Source organism: Microcaecilia unicolor, chromosome 3, assembly GCF_901765095.1.
Source record: "Microcaecilia unicolor chromosome 3, aMicUni1.1, whole genome shotgun sequence".
Taxonomy (NCBI): domain Eukaryota; kingdom Metazoa; phylum Chordata; class Amphibia; order Gymnophiona; family Siphonopidae; genus Microcaecilia; species Microcaecilia unicolor.
This window is the reverse complement of record NC_044033.1, coordinates 209,218,678-209,237,698: the sequence shown is the minus strand read 5'-3', so window position 1 is coordinate 209,237,698 and position 19,021 is coordinate 209,218,678. Positions and strand designations below refer to the sequence as shown.

At 43.0% G+C, this 19,021-nt stretch overlaps 1 protein-coding gene across 3 annotated transcripts in view; it reads right to left on the bottom strand.

Moving 5' to 3' along the window:
* CFB (complement factor B) overlaps positions 1 to 17,267 on the bottom strand; it is a 74,816-nt gene extending 57,549 nt beyond the window's left edge. The window contains exons 1-2 of one of the 3 annotated variants that reach the window (XM_030197322.1): positions 17,206 to 17,267; positions 13,706 to 13,832 (exon numbers count right to left, since the gene is read on the bottom strand). In XM_030197322.1, the coding sequence (XP_030053182.1) occupies positions 13,706 to 13,826 (121 nt within the window). In that variant the 5' untranslated portion in view covers positions 13,827 to 13,832; positions 17,206 to 17,267. Of the gene's footprint in view, positions 1 to 13,705; positions 13,891 to 14,483; positions 14,536 to 17,205 lie in introns of those variants that run through there. The other 2 variants (XM_030197321.1, XM_030197323.1) reach the window with 2 other exon arrangements.
* Between the last annotated feature and the right edge of the window lie 1,754 nt (positions 17,268 to 19,021).

Sequence of the window (19,021 nt, the reverse complement as noted above, 5' to 3'; positions counted from 1 at the left end):
CAAAATGAAAATTGCAGCGCGTCCATTTTGGGTCTGAGTCCTTACCGCCAGCTATTGACCTAGCAGTAAAGACTCATGCGGTAACCGGGTGGTAATGGCCTACGCATGTCAAATGCCACTTGGCGCGTGACCGAAATAAAAATTATTTTTCAGTTGTGAGTATCGGACGTGTGCCAAAAATGAAATTTACCACAAGAGCCACAAGATAGCCGGGCGGTAACTCCATTTTGGTGCACGTTGGGCGCGCGTACATATGCGGCTTAGTAAAAAGGCCCCTTAATGTAGAAAGTTCATAGCTTTTCTCAAAGGTTATAAAGGGGAGTGAAATCCTATTAGTTCTGAGAATTTGAAAAGAACTTCTAGGAAGAATGTTGATAAGAGAGAGAAATGAATTTGACATTTTTCTTGTTTGTCTCTCTCATAAAATTCTAAAACATATTTTAGGAAAGATATTATTTTTGGTGCTGGATATTGAAACTTTTCTAAGTTTAGTAAGAAGTGAGTGAAGTGAATGTGAAAACTGACTGGAAGGAAGAAACCCTCTGAAGAACTCCAGTCCAACAGAAGACAGAAAGTTTGAGATAGGGATTTAAGTAAAAGATAGTATAGGAAAAATAATTAAGAGATTAACCTTATTTTATTTTCAAAAGTAAGATTTAATACAGTTTAGGAATCTTGTCAGAAAACATAAACGCCTAGGTTTACTAAGGTGTGCTATAGGCTTGTTAACGGTTTTAACACGTATTAATGGTTGATGCTCGTTAAACGCTTAATGCGCCCATAGAAATGTAAGGGCGCGTTAAAAACGCTAATGCACCTTAGTAAACATACCCCAAAATTAATTCAAACACATAGGGAGATAGTTTTCCTCCTTTTTTTATTCATTTAAGAATACGTGTAGGTAAAGAAGAAAAGGACCCAACGCTGAATTTGGCTTGAGGAAGTTGGAAGACAAATAAGTTAACATTTACAGTGTACACTCACCAGCATCACACAACAAACTGAGGGGCCCTGTTACTAAGCCGCGTAAGCGTCTACGTGCGCCCAAATGGAGTTACCGCCCAGTTACAGCGTGGCTCTTGCAGTAATTTCAGTTTAGGTGCGCATCCGATACGCGTGGCTGAAAACTAATTTTTATTTGCGGACGCGCGCCAAGTGGCATTTGGCGCCCGGTTACTGAGTGAGACTTTACCGCTAGGCCAATGGCTGGCAGTAAGGTCGCAGACTCAAAATGGACGTGCGGCAATTTTGATTTTGCCGCACGTCCATTTTCGGCAAAAGTTTTTTAAAAAAGGCCTTTTTTTACAGGCGTGCTGAAAAATGGATTGGTGTATGCCCAAAACCTGCACCTACACTACCGCAAGTCATTTTTCAGCGCGCCTTAGTAAAAGGACCCCTGAAAGCGAAAGCATTACTTATATGAGAAAAAGACTGTAAGGACAAACAAATAAAATATTTACCTGTAATAGTTTTAAACTGAAGTTCAGAATTTTTGTAAAATAATTGAAATACAATATAGACACATGAAGGGAAATTGTTATGCAGGCCATAAGGAAGATTACTTCCTACTTTTGTAACACAAGTTATTTGTTAACTCATTCAGGGGCCCTTTTACTAAGCCGTGTAGGTAACTACGTGTGCCCAACGTGTGCCAAATTGGACTTACTGCCCGGTTACCGCGTGGCCCTCGCAGCAATTTCAATTTTGGTCTGCGTCCACTACATGTGCCCGAAAAATATTTTTTACTTTCTGGCGCGCGGCAGCTATCCGTGTCAAGTGGCATATGACACGTGTAGACCATTACTGCCCGGTTACGGCGTGAGACCTTACCGCTAGGTCAATGGCTTGCGGTAAGGTCTCAGACCCAAAATGGACACGCGGCAATTTTCATTTTACTGCACGTCCATTTTGGGCAAAAATTTTAAAAAGGCATTTTTTGTAGGTGCGCTGAAAATAATTCTGTGCGTGCCCAAAACACGAGTCTACACTACCGCAGGCCATTTTTCAGTGCACCTTTGTAAAAGGACCCCTCAATATTTAAAAACTTTTCCTTTCATATTTAAATATAAACTTAATTGAAACTTTACTATTACAATTTGAATAACATTTTTATGTTTATTAATTAAAACTTACATTTAATCTTCAGAGTGTAACATCTTTTCTCTGCTAACATCTATTAATTTTAATTTAAATAATTTCATTCCTCCTTTCTTTGAGAGAGAAGGAAGAGGTTTTTTTTTTTAAATGTAAAGACTTATATCAGGGGTCCTTTTACAAAGGCGCACTGAAAAATGGCCTGCGGTAGTGTAGACACAGGTTTTGGGCGTGCGCAGAATAACTTTTCAGCGCACCTACAAAAAAATGCCTTTTTAAAACTTTTTGCCAAAATGGACATACGGCAAAATGAAAATTGCTGTGTGTCCATTTTGGGTCTGAGACCTTATCACCAGCCATTGACCTAGCAGTAAATTCTCAGGCGGTAATAGCCTATGTGTGCCAAATGCCACTTGGCGCGCGTCCAATACGTGCGGCCGAAAATAAAAATTATTTTCTGGACGCACGCCAAAAATTAATTTACCACAAGAGCCATGCAGTAGCCGGGTGGTAACTCCATTTTGATACGCATTGGGCGCACGTAGACACTTACGCGGCTTAGTGAAAGGGAAATGGGACTTGATATATAGCCTTTCTGTGGTTTTTGCAACTACATTCAAAGCGGTTTACATAGTATATTCAGGTACTTATTTTGTACCAGGGGCAATGGAAGGTTAAATGACTTGCCCAGAGTCACAAGGAGCTGCAGTGGGAATTGAGCCCAGTTGCCCAGAATCAGAGTCCGCTGCACTAACCACTAGCCTACTCCTCCACTAGCAACATTCCATGTAGAAGCCTGCCCTTGCAGATCAGCAATGCGGCCACGCAGGCTTCTGTTTCCGTGAGTCTGACGTCCTGCACGTACAGGAAGTCAGACTCACAGAAAGAGAAGCCTGCACGGCTGCGTTGCTGATCTGCAAGGGCAGGCTTCTACATGGAATGTTGCTAGTGGAATAGCAACATTAACATTCCATGTAGAATCTCAAATAGTAGCAACAGAATCTCTATAGTAGCAACATTCCATCTAGAATCTCCAATAGTAGCAACATTCCATGTAGAATCTCAAATAGGGAAAGGGAAATGGGACTTGATATACTGCCTTTCTGAGGTTTTGGCAACTACATTCAAAGCGGTTTACATATATTCAGGTACTTATTTTGTACCAGGGGCAATGGAGGGTTAAGTGACTTGCCCAGAGTCACAAGGAGCTGCAGTGGGAATTGAACTCAGTTCCCCAGGATCAAAGTCCACTGCACTAACCACTAGGCTACTCCTCCACTAGTAAAAGGGCCCCTCAGAGAGCTGAAACCTGAGGTAAAGGGACACCGTGACATCTTGAGTTTTAAAATTGGTAAGTAGTGTTTCCTTTTCTGAAGACGGGTCCTCTTGCAATAAGAACATAAGCGTTGCCGTACTGGGACAGACCAAAGGTCCATCGAACCCAGCATCCAGTTTCCAACAGTGGCCAATCCAGGTTGCAAGTACCTGGCAAGAAACCAAAACAGTACAATACATTTTATGCTGCTTATCCTAGAAATATACAAAACCACAGTTAGTAGAAAAATATACTGTGTATATGTACTTACTGCTCGTTACTGCCTATAAGGCTATCTTTTTCGTAGGGAAAGTCTCATACAGTCGTAGGGGTTTGTTCTGCAATTTGCCAAGTGTGGCATACCCCAATTTTACGACACATTTAATCACAGACAATCCCTTCCTCCACCCACTTTTTTCTTACAAATTTACTGTTTATATAACTTTTTTATCTTTTCAACTTTTTTTTAATATATACGTTGTTCTTCTTTACACAAAGAGGGCTTTGTCACATGTACAGTATGTACGCGCATGCACTATACATTCTTATGTTGAGATGAAGCTTTGAACTTTTTAAATCTAGGCTGTGCACATTCTGTAATGGAAATGCATAACTTAGCTTAAATCTCCAGGTGCAAATCGCTCCCCCGACAGGTGCCTGTTCCGCTCAACACAGCTTTTTCAAGGGGTTAATCTTGCATTGATAGCGTAACAGCCTTTTCTCATTCAGGGTCATTCAGGGTGGAGGAAGGGATTGTCTGTGATTAAATGTGTCGTAAAATTGGGGTATGCCACAATTGGCAAATTGCAGAACAAACCCCTACGACTGTATGAGACTTTCCCTAAGAAAAAGATAGCATTATAGGCAGTAACGAGCAGTAAGTACATATACACAGTATATTTTTCTACTAACTGTGGTTTTGTATATTTGATTGAGTTGTAGTAGAATTTAGCCGTACGTTTTGATCAGTTATCCTAGAAATAAGCAGTGAATTTTCCCCAAGTCCATCTTAATAATATTTCTGAAATATTCATACCTCTTATGGGGTGTTTATATATATTATGTAGTTTCTTTTATACATATTAGAATTTCAAATATTTACTGCACAGTAGAAGAGAAATCCCCAGGCAATTGTGATTGGAGGCTCTTGGTACTGGCTCCCACCAGAGAGATTTGCATGCACTGCCTCTACTACATGCAAATCTCTCTCATGAATATTCATTGTGGATATCCAGAAACCCTGACTGGCTGGGGTGCCACCAGGACCAGGTTTGGGAACCACTGAGCTGGAAGTATATAAAGAGGCAGGAGGAACTTGCTGAGGTAATCAATAAAGCGATTAGCGATCAGACCTCTGCTATGAAAGGCGCTTGTTACCAGAAACTGTTCAGTGGTGTTACGTTAGCAAATATTTACCCCTCATAATCAGCTCTAGCTTGTCGATGGGCAAGTTCCACATGTTGAAACCAATTCCGTTCTGAGTTTCGGTGCAGGGCGGGTTGTCTTTGCCAGTAAAAATCAATAAGGTGGCCACATACGATGTTTAAGGGGGCTGAGTTTTCCCAGAGGTGGAATATTTCAATCTTTACTGTAAGCTAAAGAGGAGAAAGGGGAAGGTTTAACCATTCCCAGTTCTCTAGGGCCACCATGGGTCAGGTTCTCAGCATGAATATGTGTAAGAGAGATTTGCACATGTCCAGGGCTAGCTGGTCTTTTTCAGCAGTCCTTAACTGGATAGCGGTACTGGAAGCGCCTTAACCGAAACTGGCTATTTTGCGGACATTCTGGGAGAGGAGATGGCATTTGAGGGCCCTTTTACTAAGGCATGATAATGGATTTACCCCCGGATTCTATATAGTGTGTTTAGATTTAGGCGCTGAAATCAGCGTGGATTCTATAACACCGCACACAACTTAATTGGCTTAGCAAGCTAATGAGCGCTGATAACAGCACTTAATAAGCAATAATGAGCACTAATTGGCACCAAATAGAATTTAGGTGCACAACTCGCTAAGCATATTCTGTAACAGCGTGCGCCAAGCTTCTAACGCACGAGGCAAAAAGGGGCGGGGAAATGGGCGTTTCATGGGCATTCCTAATTTAGGCTCCTAGTTATAGAATGTGGCCCTGTGTGCCCAGAGGCGTAGCTACCGGGGCCTGGGCCCCCGCAAATTTCATCCAGGCCCCTGGTTTGGCTGGCGGGGGTCCCCAACCCCTGCCAACCGAAGCCTTCAGCATGGTCTCCGGCGCAGCCGCTTTCGCTGCCTGCCCCTTGCTCTTCTTGCTCCTCTTGTGCATGCTGACGCTGAGCATCAGCGTGCACAGGAGGAGCAAGAAGAAAGAAGAGCAGGGGGCAGGCAGTGAACGCGGCTGTGCCGGAGACCATGCTGAAGAAGGCTTCGTTTGGCGGGGATTGGGGACCCCTGCCAGCAAAGGTATTTGTTTTTTGGGGGGCGGTGGTGCGCCACTCAAAATGTGCCCCCAGCCTTGGGCTCTGGCCCCTTCCTACCGTGAGGTCTGGCTACGCCCCTGTATGTGTTTAAATCTACGCACTGAGATTTACACCGGGTTTTCATTGACATAAATGGATTAGTGCGCAGATAGCGGCGCTGAAATATCAACTATTCTATAATCGGCGTCAAAATCTAGATGTCAATTATAGAATATGCTTAGTCGACACCGATTTCAGCGCTGATTTTTTAGGCGCCATACATAGAATCTCCTCCTTAATTCTCGCTAACGATTAGTGCGCACTGCATGATAAGACGCCACCATGAATATTTATGAGAGAGATTTGCATGCAGTGGAGGCAGTGCATGCAAATCTCTCTCATGAATATTCATTGTGGATATCCTGGAAACCTGACTGGCTGGGGTGCCTCCAGGACCAGGCTTGGGAAACACTGCTATAAAAACATGCCTTTGTGCACCCAGGGGTTATGTTTCTTATCATTGGAAACAACTTGAGCCCACAAGTAAGAGGTATGGGATTAATAGAATTTGCAAAGTAAATACTTTGTCATGTGGCAAGAGTGTAATCTCGGCTTTGGGGGTCTCCAAGGGATATAAGAGGCTTTTGTTTTTAAATGGTCTGTTCTGTGCTTGTCCAATAATCTTTCATGGGGGACGCCATAAGAGTACAGATGGTCCGTCCCCCCATTTGATTATACCTTAGTAGGTTATATTATCATGTTTCTTAAGAGTGGAGTCTCTTGGTTGTGGGTTGTTGTTTTTTTGGTTTGAGTGGGAGGGTAGGGAGGGGACGAGGATAGATATGAGGTTTGGGAGTTCTGTATTAGTAATTTGTTATGGTTCATACTGGCTGGACTTAGTGGTAGGTTGGGTGTGGGGGGGGGGGGGGGGGGTCATGGGGATATTCTACAAGGAAATTTGGTGGTTCACTGGTATCTTTTCATTCCTGTATAGCTGCTGTACCTGTATACACCGATGTATTGCTGTATTTTTCACAGTATGTATGATTGTAAGTCACCAATAAAAATAGTTTTGCATAATAGAATTTGCAAAGTAATTATGATGGAAAAGCGTACTGTGATACAACATATGTTAACTCCAAAGCTTGACATACCGCCTTTACTTAAAAAAAAAAGAGTCGAATTTGTTTTAACTAAATCAGTATAAAAAACAGAAAGAAACTCCAGTTAAGGTAAAAACAGGAAAGAGCAAAGACAAATCAATCATAACCAGAACATTAAATACTATAGACAAAAGTATAAAAAGAAAAGGAGTCAGAGAGAATTTGACACCTGTGGTACTGCATAGTTCACAGAGTTCAGGAGCAGTCAATCCATCGGCAAGTTGAATGAAAGTTTTTAAAAAATGACTTTTTAGTAGCGACTTAAACCTGGGCAGGGACAGCTTGGATCTGATGTAAGGAGGAAAGTTATTCCAAGTGCGCTTGCTTAGCAGACGGGAGAACTAATGGGCCCTTTTACTAAGCGCATAACTGTGCGCCAAAATGGAGTTACCGCCCGGCTACCACGTGGCTCTTGCGGTAATTTCATTTTTGGTGTGCGTCCGAAAAATAATTTTTATTTTTGGATGCACATATCGGACACGCGTAGGTCATTATTGCCTGGCTACCACGTGAGACTTTGCCACTAGGTCAGTGGCTGGCGGTAAGGTCTCAGACCCAAAATGGGTGCATGGCAATTTTCATTTTGCCGCACGTCCATTTTCTGCAAAAAATTTTTTAAAAGGCATTTTTTGTAGGTGCACTGAAAAATAATTCTATGCGAGCCCAAAACATACGTCTACACTACCGCAGGCCATGTTTCAGGTCACCTTAGTAAAAGGACCCCAAGTGATGAGGGTCAAGAGAATAGAGGGAGGAGATAGGGGTATAAAGAAATAATTGCTGAGGAGAGATAAAAGGGACATCCTGTGTGCAGGACCTTGTGATCAAGGACCAATATTTTAAACCAGGGCCGGTAGAGTAAGGGGAGCCAGTGCAGTTGCAGAAACAGAGGGATAACGTGATCGTATTTTTTTTAGCACTCTGTAAGAGACAGGCGGCAGAGTTTTGCAAAGTCTGAAGTCGGCGAAGGTGAATTTGAGAAATACCAGCGTGAACAGTGTTACAATAATCTAATCGAGAGATAATGAAAGCACGAATCAGTGTATGTAAAGAGGCAAAATCAAAAAATATCTAATAGAATGTAACCAGAAAAAAAAACACTTTTTAAGAATGTGGGATACCTGGGGGCTCATTTTCAAAGCACTTAGACTTATAAAGGTATGTGGAGGGGGCATTTCCAATATGACGTCTAAGTTGGACTTTGGATATTTAGCGCTAAACTTCCCAAATCCAAGTAGCAAATGTAAACATTTTCGAAAAAGTAAAATGTCTATCTTTTTTATTTTTTTGAAAATACCATTTGTAACAAGGTTTTGTGCTCTGTACGTTTATCTATTCAGGCCATTAAAAAAAAACACACACACACACACACACACACACACGTGAAAAACAGAGAAAATTAAGCCATTGGGATGTAGGAGGGACAAGCATTTTTAGTAGACTGGTCCGCCAGACATCCCAGGAGAGCAGTGGGGCACCCAAGGGACATTGTTGTTTTCTTCATGTAAATGCTTCCAGGTACACATCTTACCATTGCTCCCTTATCTTGTCTGCTGAGCCCTCCAAAACCCACTACCCCCAACTGTACACCACTACAACACCCCTTAAGGGTGAAGGGGGCACTTAAATGTGGGTACAGTGGGTTTCTGGTGAGTTTTGGAGGGCTCACAGTTTCTTCCACAAGTGTAACAGGTAGGGGCCTGGGTCCACCTGTCTACAGTGTACTGCACCCACCACTAGACTACGCTAGAGACCTGTACTCTGCTCTAATGGACCTGGCTATAATATCTGAGGCTGTCATAGAGGCTGGTGAGTACTATATTTATTCACATTTTTTGGTGGTGGGAGGGGGTCCATAACCCCTGGAGGAGTAAGGGTCACTTCTGAATCATTCTGGTGGTTATCTGGTCATTTAGGGCACCTTTTTGTGTCTTATTCGTTAGACCAAAATGTGAAGTTTTTGCTCTAGACATTTTAGTTTTGTTCCATTATGGCTGTAAAATGTCCAAGTGTTAAGAACACCCTAAGCCTGCCCTAATCCTGTTTTCAAAATGCCTCGACTTGCCCCTTTGTGATTTGGACGCACTGTAGACGAAATGCATAGATAGACTTCTGCAAAACAGATTTCGAAAATACTGATTTGGATGTTTTGAGAAGAAATCGGTTCAAATGTTGCTTTATGACACTTTTTGGACATTTTTCTCTTTTGCAAATGAGCCCTGTGGAACTTTGTAAGTCTAAGTGCTTTGAAAATACACCTCCTGATGCTCAAAAGAAAAATGAGAGTCAATAATAACCCCCGAAGTAACGGAAGGAGGAGACCAAGGACATAGGAAGATTGAAAAGTGTAAGGGAAACAGAAAGTTGAGGATGGAACCCGGTTACTCAACAAACAGCAGTCTTAGAAGTACTTAATATGAGTCTGTGTGAAGAGAGCCAATTAAAAAGTGCCTGTAAAGCTGAGTGCAAAGGACCAAGATTAGTAGAGGAGAAAGAAGTTGGGAAAATTATGTGGATGTCATCCACACAGAAAAAGAAACAGATGTTACAGTCTTGGAGGACAGTAGCTAAGGGCTAAGAATGATGTTAAAAAGGAGAGGGGAAAGAATAGAATCCTGTGGATCCCGCACTGAAGTGGAAATTCCATAGAAGTAGACAGATATGGAAAAGGACCACCCAGAAGTAAACCATGCACCTTCAATGCCGATAGCATGTAAACACATGAGTAGAAGAGAGTGATTGACCAAATCAAAAGCTGCCAAAAGATCAAGAGAGACCAAAAGTGCCACATTTCCTTTATCCAGAATAGAATGGAGTTCGCTTAAAGACATGTGATGGTAGTTTCAGTACTATGATTGGATTGGAATCTGATTTGCCTAGGGTGAAGAATTGATAGATCATTGACAAAGGACAGGAGCTGCTTGAATACAGGTTTCTCAGTGATCTTGGAGACCATACTAAGATTGGAGATGGATCTATAATGAGAAGGAACAAGAGGATTGCTAGACAGATTCTTCAAGAGGGGTGTAACAATGGGTTTTTTTCCCAAGAGGAAGGAACAACACCAGTGGACTAGTCGAAACCAGGTAAAGAAGTAAAGGAGACAGACCATGTTTTAACGAACTAGAGGGAAATGGGTCTAAGTTGAAAGAAAAGTGAGATATAGTCATTTGAACAAGTCTCGTGCAGCACTTAGTGTGGACGTGTCCAGTGGCATGAAGGAAACAGAAGGTTCCAAAGAATATATTATCAGCCAAAGGTGTTCTGAAGTCAAGTTATTTTGTCTGAGAAATAATTACTAAGTGCATCAGTAGAAGGGAATAAAGATAGATCAGAAGAGTAAGATGGACAACACTCAGTGAGACGAGCAACTGATTGAAACAGGTCCCTAGCAGGGCTCTTGGAGAATCTAAGGAGTGTAAGGTAATAATTACATTTGGGTAGTTGAATTTCCCGGTTATAATGGGAAGAGGCCGTCTTAAATACCTGATGAGAATCTGCGTTGTGGTAACGCCATTCAATGACTCTCTGCCCTATGAACTTGTCCTTTGAGCATAAAAGAAAATCCACTATGAAACCTGGGGGGAGGGGAGAGACGGGTTCTAGCCCTTGGGGGGCGGGTGTTAGTGGAAGTGGAAGCTGTAATAGGAGAGGACCAGGAGAAACTTGGTCTGAGTGTGTTGTCCCAGCAAGAGGCAGCATCCTCAAAAGGAAGCTCCAGTAAGGTGGATGAGATAAATGAGAATAAAGTCAAAAAGGTTTGGGCAGCTCTAATAACCTTCCTGGAGATATTACATTAGGATTTATCAATCAGTAATATGTGAGATTGGGTGGGGGATGGAGGAAAGGGGATGGGAGGTGTTTTCCTTGTTAGACAAGAATTGTTGACTCTTGTTTGATGTGGAATACAGTTTGTAACTTGGCATTAATGAGGTTGAAAACAAACTAAAATTAAAAAAAAAAAGAAAGTAGACAAAGCTCCAGGTCCTGATGGTCCACCTCTCAGAATACTATGGGGGGGGGGGGTGCAGATTTGATCTCTCCCAGCTTTGTTCAGCTTACATCTTATGAGAATAGGAGAAGAGCAGCTGTAGTACTGTTAGTCTAAAACAAAATGGGAAGAAACGAGGTAGAAGTGAAAAATTACAGACCTGGTAGTTTAACCTCAGTGTTGGGTAAGGTAATGGAAGCACTGCTAATGGATAAAACCAGTGGGTTGCAAAAGCTTGATTGATTTCTTTGCTGGAGTGATCAAGGGATGCAAGAGATGTGATCTGTCTGAAGTTCAGTAAGACTTTTGGAACTCAAATGGTAAATAAGGTGAGAAGTTGATTGCGCAACGGGACTTTGGGAATGACAGTCAGTAGGATCCCCTCTGGTGAATGACAAGTGACCAGCAGGTTGCCACAGGGACCAGTGTTAGACCCAGACTTCTTCACGTGAATTTGAGGAAGGGTATAGAGGATAGTGTGCCCGTTAGGAAATTGTGTGACAATGTGACAAGCCAGAAGGTATAGACGAAACAATTGGTGACTTTATAAAAGCTAGAAAAATGCTCAGCAATGTGGCACCTACAGTTAATCAAAACAAAATGTAAAACAATTCATTTGGGATGCAAAACTCCAAGAACCCTTCAGAGACCAGAAACTAGCAATCATCAGAGGAAAGAGACCCAAGGGTTATCATCGCCGATGATCCCAGTGTGACAAAGCCAGGTCAGAAATTTGGAAGTGGGCTGTATTTCCTTCACATTTAGAACAGAGAAAATGAAGGAAGATGGCCCTGTAATATGGGGGCCCAGGGCAACTGCCTTGTTTGCATGCCCCTTCCCAACACCTACCCTGGACAAAGCAGTTGATAAAGCTAATGGTCCACTTGGACTCATGAAACGAGGTATTACTACGAAAAGAGAAGCGATATTAGTGAGAATCCCACTTTGAGAACAGTGTGACGTGCTGGAGACCATAGCTATGGAAGGACATTGACTGGGTGGAGGCATTCAAGGAAGGGTCACCAAAATGGTGGCCTTTCTCTATTAGACATATACAGAGAGACCAGGGTGAGCTCTAGAACAGCAGTTCTTAACCCAGTCTCGAGACACACCCAACAAGTCAGGTTTTTCAGGATATCCACAATGCACGATATGCACCACTTCCATGCAAATCCAAACAGTGGCAAAGTCAAGCGTGCAGGGTACAGAGATGCGAGTTACCCAAGTCAACTGCCTAAGCTCAAACTTGCACTTCCCAGATCTCCTGTAGCTACGTTGTGCAGTGGGGAAAAGGGGCGGGTCCAGGGACGGGATTAGGGAGGGGAAAGGGTTTTATGAACATTTCATTTCCGAATCCCCTTATGTTTTTTGTGAACTTTGCACTTTCAGGAAAACAAATACAAAGTGGTCTGACCCACATATTCAGAGGGAAATACGTAGCATTGCCCTGTGCAAAATAGTTTGCAGGTCCCCAGTGGCATACAAACCATCCTGACCATTTCAAAAATTGCCCCTCCCCCCTCCCCCGAGACCCCTTAATGGCAGATGGAGGAAAGAGATCCAGAATGTCTCTACTAGTTTGTAAGTTCTATTGAGCAAGGACTGTCTCTTATATGTGTCTGTACAGCATTGCATATATAGAGTTGCCAACTAGCTTCAGTATGAGTCAGTATGTCAAGCTCCATCTCTGGCCGTCTTCAAATCTAGGTTAAAAGCCCACCTTTTTGATGCTGCTTTTAACTCCTAACCCCTATTCACTTGTACAGTATCCATGTATGCTTTATCATCCCCACCTTAGTAATTCCCTTATCCCTTATTTGTCCTGTTTGTCCTGATTAAATTGTAAGCTCTGTCGAGCTGGGATTGTCTCTTACATGTTCAGTGTACAGTGCTGCATACATCTAATAGCGCTATAGAAATGATAAGTAGTAGTAGTAGTCTTTGGAATTCCGGAATCTTGCTACTCTTTGAGATTCCGCACGGAATCTTGCTACTCTTTGTCCTTATCCCTTATGTGTCCTGTTTGTCTGTCCTGATTAGATTGTAACATCTATCAAGCAGGGGCTGTCTCTTCATGTGCTGCGTACATCTAATAGTGCTAAAGAAATGATAAGTAGTAGTAGTACTACTACTACTACTTATCATTTCTATAGCACTATTAGATGTACGCAGACTACTAAGTCTTTGGGATTCTGCACATGGGATTCCGGAATCTTGCTAATCTTTGGGATTCTGCATTGAATGTTGCTACTCTTTGGGATTCCAGAATGTTTCTACTCTTTGGGATTCTGCACGGAATGTTGCTACTCTTTGGGATTCTGTATGGAATCTTGCTACTCATTGTCCTTATCCCTTATTTGTCCTGTTTGTCCTGATTAGATTGTAACATCTATCAAACAGGGGCTGTCTCTTCATGTTTAAGTGTACAGCGCTGCGTATGTCTAGTAGCGCTATAGAAATGATAAAGTAGTAATAAAGCAAGACTACAAGTCCCATCATGCAAGGGAGTAAACACAGGACTGGATCAACGCTATCAGGCAACCTTATGCGTACACCTAGTAGTGCTTTAGAAATGATAATAGTAGGATGGGGGAAGACCTGTCAGAGCACAACTGACACAAGCGAGATAGACTGTTCCCTGTTTCTCTGTCTGCCCATTCCAGTCCCCCGCATGGCTAGTCTGTAGGGATTTAAAAACTGCTCTCACTTACCAGCCTGCTGGGTTGAATAGAGAACCAGAAGTGAGATGCAAACTGGAAAAAACTTCATCTTTGGAGGTGCCCTCTTCTTCCACTTCAGCAGTGGGGTCCGGATCTCAGCTCTGCATTGCATCTGGGACTGGGAGGTATTAAAGAGGACAGGGGTGTGAAGTCCAGCCCTGTGGTAAAGGGGACGGCTGAGGGGAGGAAGAGGAGGGTGCTCAGGGCTTGTGCAATCTCTTCAGTGCTTACATCCTTTCAACTTTTTCTGCCTTGATAAGAAATGGTTTACTGGAACCTGTTCCAGGGGAATTTGGCCAAAAGCTGTAGAATGCTTTAGAAGAAAAATGCCTCTGTATCAGAGCTGCCAAGTTATCCATTCCAAGAGGGAGCATATTGGCCAGTCCCGGATTTCTGTCAACCTCGGCATCATGGGACCTGCAGCACTTATTTCAATGGATAGAATCATGGACTACAAATACTACACTGCTTTGGGATGTAAGTTTAAAACCAGGACTGGCCAAAAAAAGTCTCCTTTCTGGAATGGGTAACTTGGCAGCTCTGCTGTATTAAAAGGGGTTTAGAAGAGTCTGACAATAAAAAGTAAACCTGATGTCTTAGAGAGAGAAAAAGAATGAGTTTTCAACTGGCTCTAAATTTGGAGAGAGTTGACCCAGTCTTGGGTTTACCCCACTGCATGTAGGGACTTGAAGTTCCATCTTCCCAGTTACGCTTCCTGCATGCGGTGGGATAAACCCGACTGGATCAACCTTTTCGGGTGAATAATTACCTGAAGGCAGGTCACAGTCCCATTGCGAGCTTGTGTGTAAGTGTGTTGAGCTGCCAAGTAACCCAGTTCCAGGAAGGAGACTTTAGACCAGTCCTGGATGTCTGACAACCCCAATCTAGATGCATTATGGGATCCTCCGTGCTGACTACAAATGCCACAATCCATTTGGATGGAAGTTCAAAACCAGAACTGGCCAAAAGGTTTCCCTCCTGGAACTGAGAAACTATGGTCGGTCTTGGGGGCAATTTCTCCATGACAGGAATGAACCATGGGCATGTGTGTATGTTATTTAATGTGTTCATGCCAGTCTCTGTGTCTCCTGAGTGTGTTTGTGTATTTTCTTTTGCTTGTGTATATGTAACATAGTAACATAGTAGATGACGGCAGAAAAAGACCTTCACGGTCCATCCAGTCTGCCCAACAAGATAAACTCATATGTGCTAGTTTTTTGTGTATACCTTACCTTGATTTGTACCTGTCTTTTTCAGGGCACAGACCGTATAAGTCCGCCCAGTACTATCCCCGCCTCCTAACCACCAGCCCCGCCTCCCACCACCGGCTCTGGCACAGACCGTATAAGTGTACCCAGCACTATCCCCGCCTCCCAACCACCAGCCCTGGCACAGACCGTATAAGTCTGCCCAGCACTAGCCCCGCCTCCCAACCGTCTCTGCCACCCATTCAAGGCTAAGCTCCTGAGGATCCCTTCCTTCTGAACAGGATTCCTTTATGTTTATCCCACGCATGTTTGAATTCCGTTACCGTTTTCCTCTCCACCACCTCCCGCGGGAGGGCATTCCAAGCATCCACCACCCTCTCCGTGAAAAAATACTTCCTGACATTTTTCTTAAGTTTGCCCCCCTTCAATCTCATTTCATGCCCTCTCGTTCTGCCGCCTTCCCATCTCCGGAAAAGGTTCATTTGCGGATTAATACCTTTCAAATATTTGAACGTGTGTTTGTTTATGCCATGTGTTTTCCTACAATTAACTTTGGTCAAAGTTAAACCAATGTCCATTCAGCAGACCTAGGAGCATGAACTGAAGGTTGTACGCAGCTTTTGTGTCTGTTGCTTGTTCACATTCAGATACAGACCTGCCAAGTTACCCATTCTAGGAGGGAGACTTTTTTGGCCAGTTCTGGATTTCTGCCAACCTCATCCTGGTGCATTATGGGACCTACAGCCCTGATTTTTTGTTGTTCAAATATGTTATTGAATGTTTTATAAAGTGGCAAAATAAAGTATAGCTTTAAACAAAGAAACACCTATAAAATGCAATAATAGTTGTACAACAAACAAGCAAACAATACCGGAGAAAGAAAAATTGAGATCAGTTACATAAGGAAATTACACAAGATATCATGTCTCTCAGTGGGTGGAAGTTAAATAGTCCTCTACACACAGGAAGCCAAAGTTGTTTGGTTCTTGAATATGAGTTAATTTTGTCTGCAATCTTCAGTTTGAATTTATATATTTGACATACATTATGCCAACATAATATGTCATGTATGGTAGTAGAGCTTTTCCAAGATTTCAGAATTATTTGAATAGCACTTGAAAGAAATTTGTTGCAGAGAATGTGGTAAAAGCAGTTAGCTTAGCGGGGTTTAAAAAAGGTTTGGCTAGCTTCCTAAAAGAAAAGTCCATAAGCCATTATTAAAATGGACTTGGGAAAATCCACTGCTTATTTCTGGGATAAGCAGCATGAAATGTATTGTACTGTTTGGGGATCTTGCCAGGTACTTGTGACCTGGATTGGCCACTGTTGGAAACAGGATACTGGACTTGATGGGCCTTCGGTCTGTCCCAGTTTGGCAACACTTCTATACTTAAGAATATCTACCAAGAGTTTAAGAGAGGCGGGAATAGTTATAAATGGAAGATCAGATTTCAAAATTACTACAGACAGTGTGATAGGGAGTTTAATATTTTCTGTATAAGAGACCAAACTGCTTTTCAGAATTATTAAATAATAGGACAGTCAAAGATTATAGGTGATAATGATCCTTGATCAAGATTCTGTAGCACTGAATCATGGACTACAAATCCCACACTGCTTTGGGATGTAAGTTTAAAACCAGGACCAGCTAAAAAGTCTCCTCCTGAATGGAAAACTCAGCTCTGGGTCCTGGGTCTGACAAGATTTCCGCGTACTACCCAAGCATTTATTTATTTATTTTCAAAGGCTTGATGTAGTGCCAATCAGTAGAGTAGCCACGGGAGTCCTGGGACTCCCCAAATTTGGGTTTGGGGTCCCCAAGGTCTGCTAGTTTGACTGGTAGGGGCCCCCAAGCCCCACCAGCAGAAGCTTTCCTGTGGCGATACTTGCCACTGCGCTGCCTGCCCTGCTTTCCCCCCTCCCCCGGGCACATTCTCATTTTTAGTGAAACCGAGCATGAGCGAGCTTCATGCATGCTCAATTTCACCAAAACCGAGCATGCATGCCAGGACGGGAAAGCAGGGCAGACAGCATGGCTCCGAGTATCACCACAGGAAGGCTTACTGTTGGCGGGGCATGGGGACACTCGTCAGCCCAGGTATGTCGGGTTGCGGAGAGGCGGAGAGCAGTGGGGAGGTGGAACATAATGTGCCTCCCCCACACTTTGGGCTCAGGACCCCCCCCCCCCCCCCCCCCCCCCAAGTCAAGGTCTGGCTACTATGCCTCTGCAGCATACCCAGAAGGAAGCCACAGTACGATGGCTGAAACATCAGTTTCACTTACTCGGATGTGGCAACAATCATCTGCTACCAGTGTTTCCCTGGCTAGTTCACCCTTCGTTACTTTTGTCTGGCAGTACTCCAGAGCAGGGACCCAGATAGTTCCTCCTGTTACTTCAAAGAAGGCATGTTTTGGCCTCCTGCAACACGCCACTTCAATCACTCTGTCAGGTTTGTCTGACAGGATCTTCCCTTTGAGAAACTGTAGTCTGATAATTTTGAGGTCTGGCACTTTCTCTTCTTCAGTAGCATTTCCAGAGCATTATCCATTACTGATCTTGAAGAGAGGTCTGTGGTTCTCTATCTCCTCCTTCTGAGCACTGTGGTGTGGGATGATGTCCACTGTCCTTGGCTCTCACAAGTCCATTTTAATAATGGTTTATGGGCTTTTATTATAAGAAGTTGTCCAAACCTTTTTAAACCCTGCTAAGCTAACTACTTTTATCACATTCTCTGGTAGTAAATTCCAGAGTTTAATTATATGTTCAGTGAAGAAATATTTTCTCTGATGCATTTTAAATTTACTACGTAGTAGCTTCATTGCATGCCCTCCTAGTCCTTGTGTTTTTGGAAAGAATAAACAAGCGATTCACTTCTACCCATTTCCACTCAGTATCTTATAGACCTCTATCGTATCTCCCCGCAAAGCAGAAGAGCCCTAGCCTCTTTAGCCTTTCCTCACAGGGGAGTTGTAACATCCACTTTATAATTTTGCAATTCTCTGTTACTTTTCTAATACATCTGTATCCACAAAGGCTATCAAAGCCATGAGGGCACGTTTGGCACTTTCCTGTGGCCTTTCGATATTCTGGAGTGTCCCACACTGCCTGATCAGGTACTTCCTTCTCTGGAGGGGGATCTGCAGCAATCCTTTCTGCCAACAACAAACAGTAAAATCTTGATTATGATTTCTGTTTCCTGCTGAATAAAACCACTTCCTCCTTTTATCTTTGCCTCTTTCTCCTGCCTCTCCCTGGTATATTTAAAGAGGTATTTAGCCTCTTTCACCGACTGGCCATTATTCTTCTGCATTTCTGGGTCTATGTTTGTCCAAGCACATTCTCCTCCTCCATTTGGTTGTTCAGATATTTATGCTCTTTTGTTCTCTGGTTCCCTTTTGGCCTCTTTCTCTTTGTTAACCTACCTCACTCAGAAATCTGTTGCTATTTTGTCACTAAGCAAAATTCCTCCCTGTCCTTCAGCTCGCCTGAAGCCCAAATCCTTTGTTGTGTAGTGGTTCAGCCCAGGTCAGACTTTAACATTTTTTTTTAATTTGTAAGAAGTCTTTATTCAGTAATCTAATAAAACAACATACAATATTCGTCACGTTGCTCATATACTTGGGCAATAAAATCTAAACAATATCAGTTCCAGGCATTGTAACTTACTACCACAATACTGCAGTCAAATGTAAACTGTATAAACTTCAACATTTTATGTAAAGGATTCCCCCCCCCCCCCCTTACAGACTTTAACATTTAACTAGAGTTACCAGCTGGCTCCAGATTCACCCAAAAGAAGTTATCCACTCCTGGGTTTACCCCATTGCATTCATGGACTTGTAGTTCTGATAGCCCAATTCAGTTCCCCAAGAAAAGCAAAACTACAACTCTCGGCCTGCATGCAATGGGGTAAACTCAGGACTGAATCAACCCTGTTGGGCGAATCTGTATTCAATGCACTGCCTCTTGGAACCTCTACTCTCATCAAAGACAACAGGCCTGGATTTCTGCATAGATGCACTTGGACTGAGGCAGAAAAATTCTGGGGGGGGGGGGGGGGAGAGGGGAATAGATGCAACTTGTCACCTTCCCCCTCTC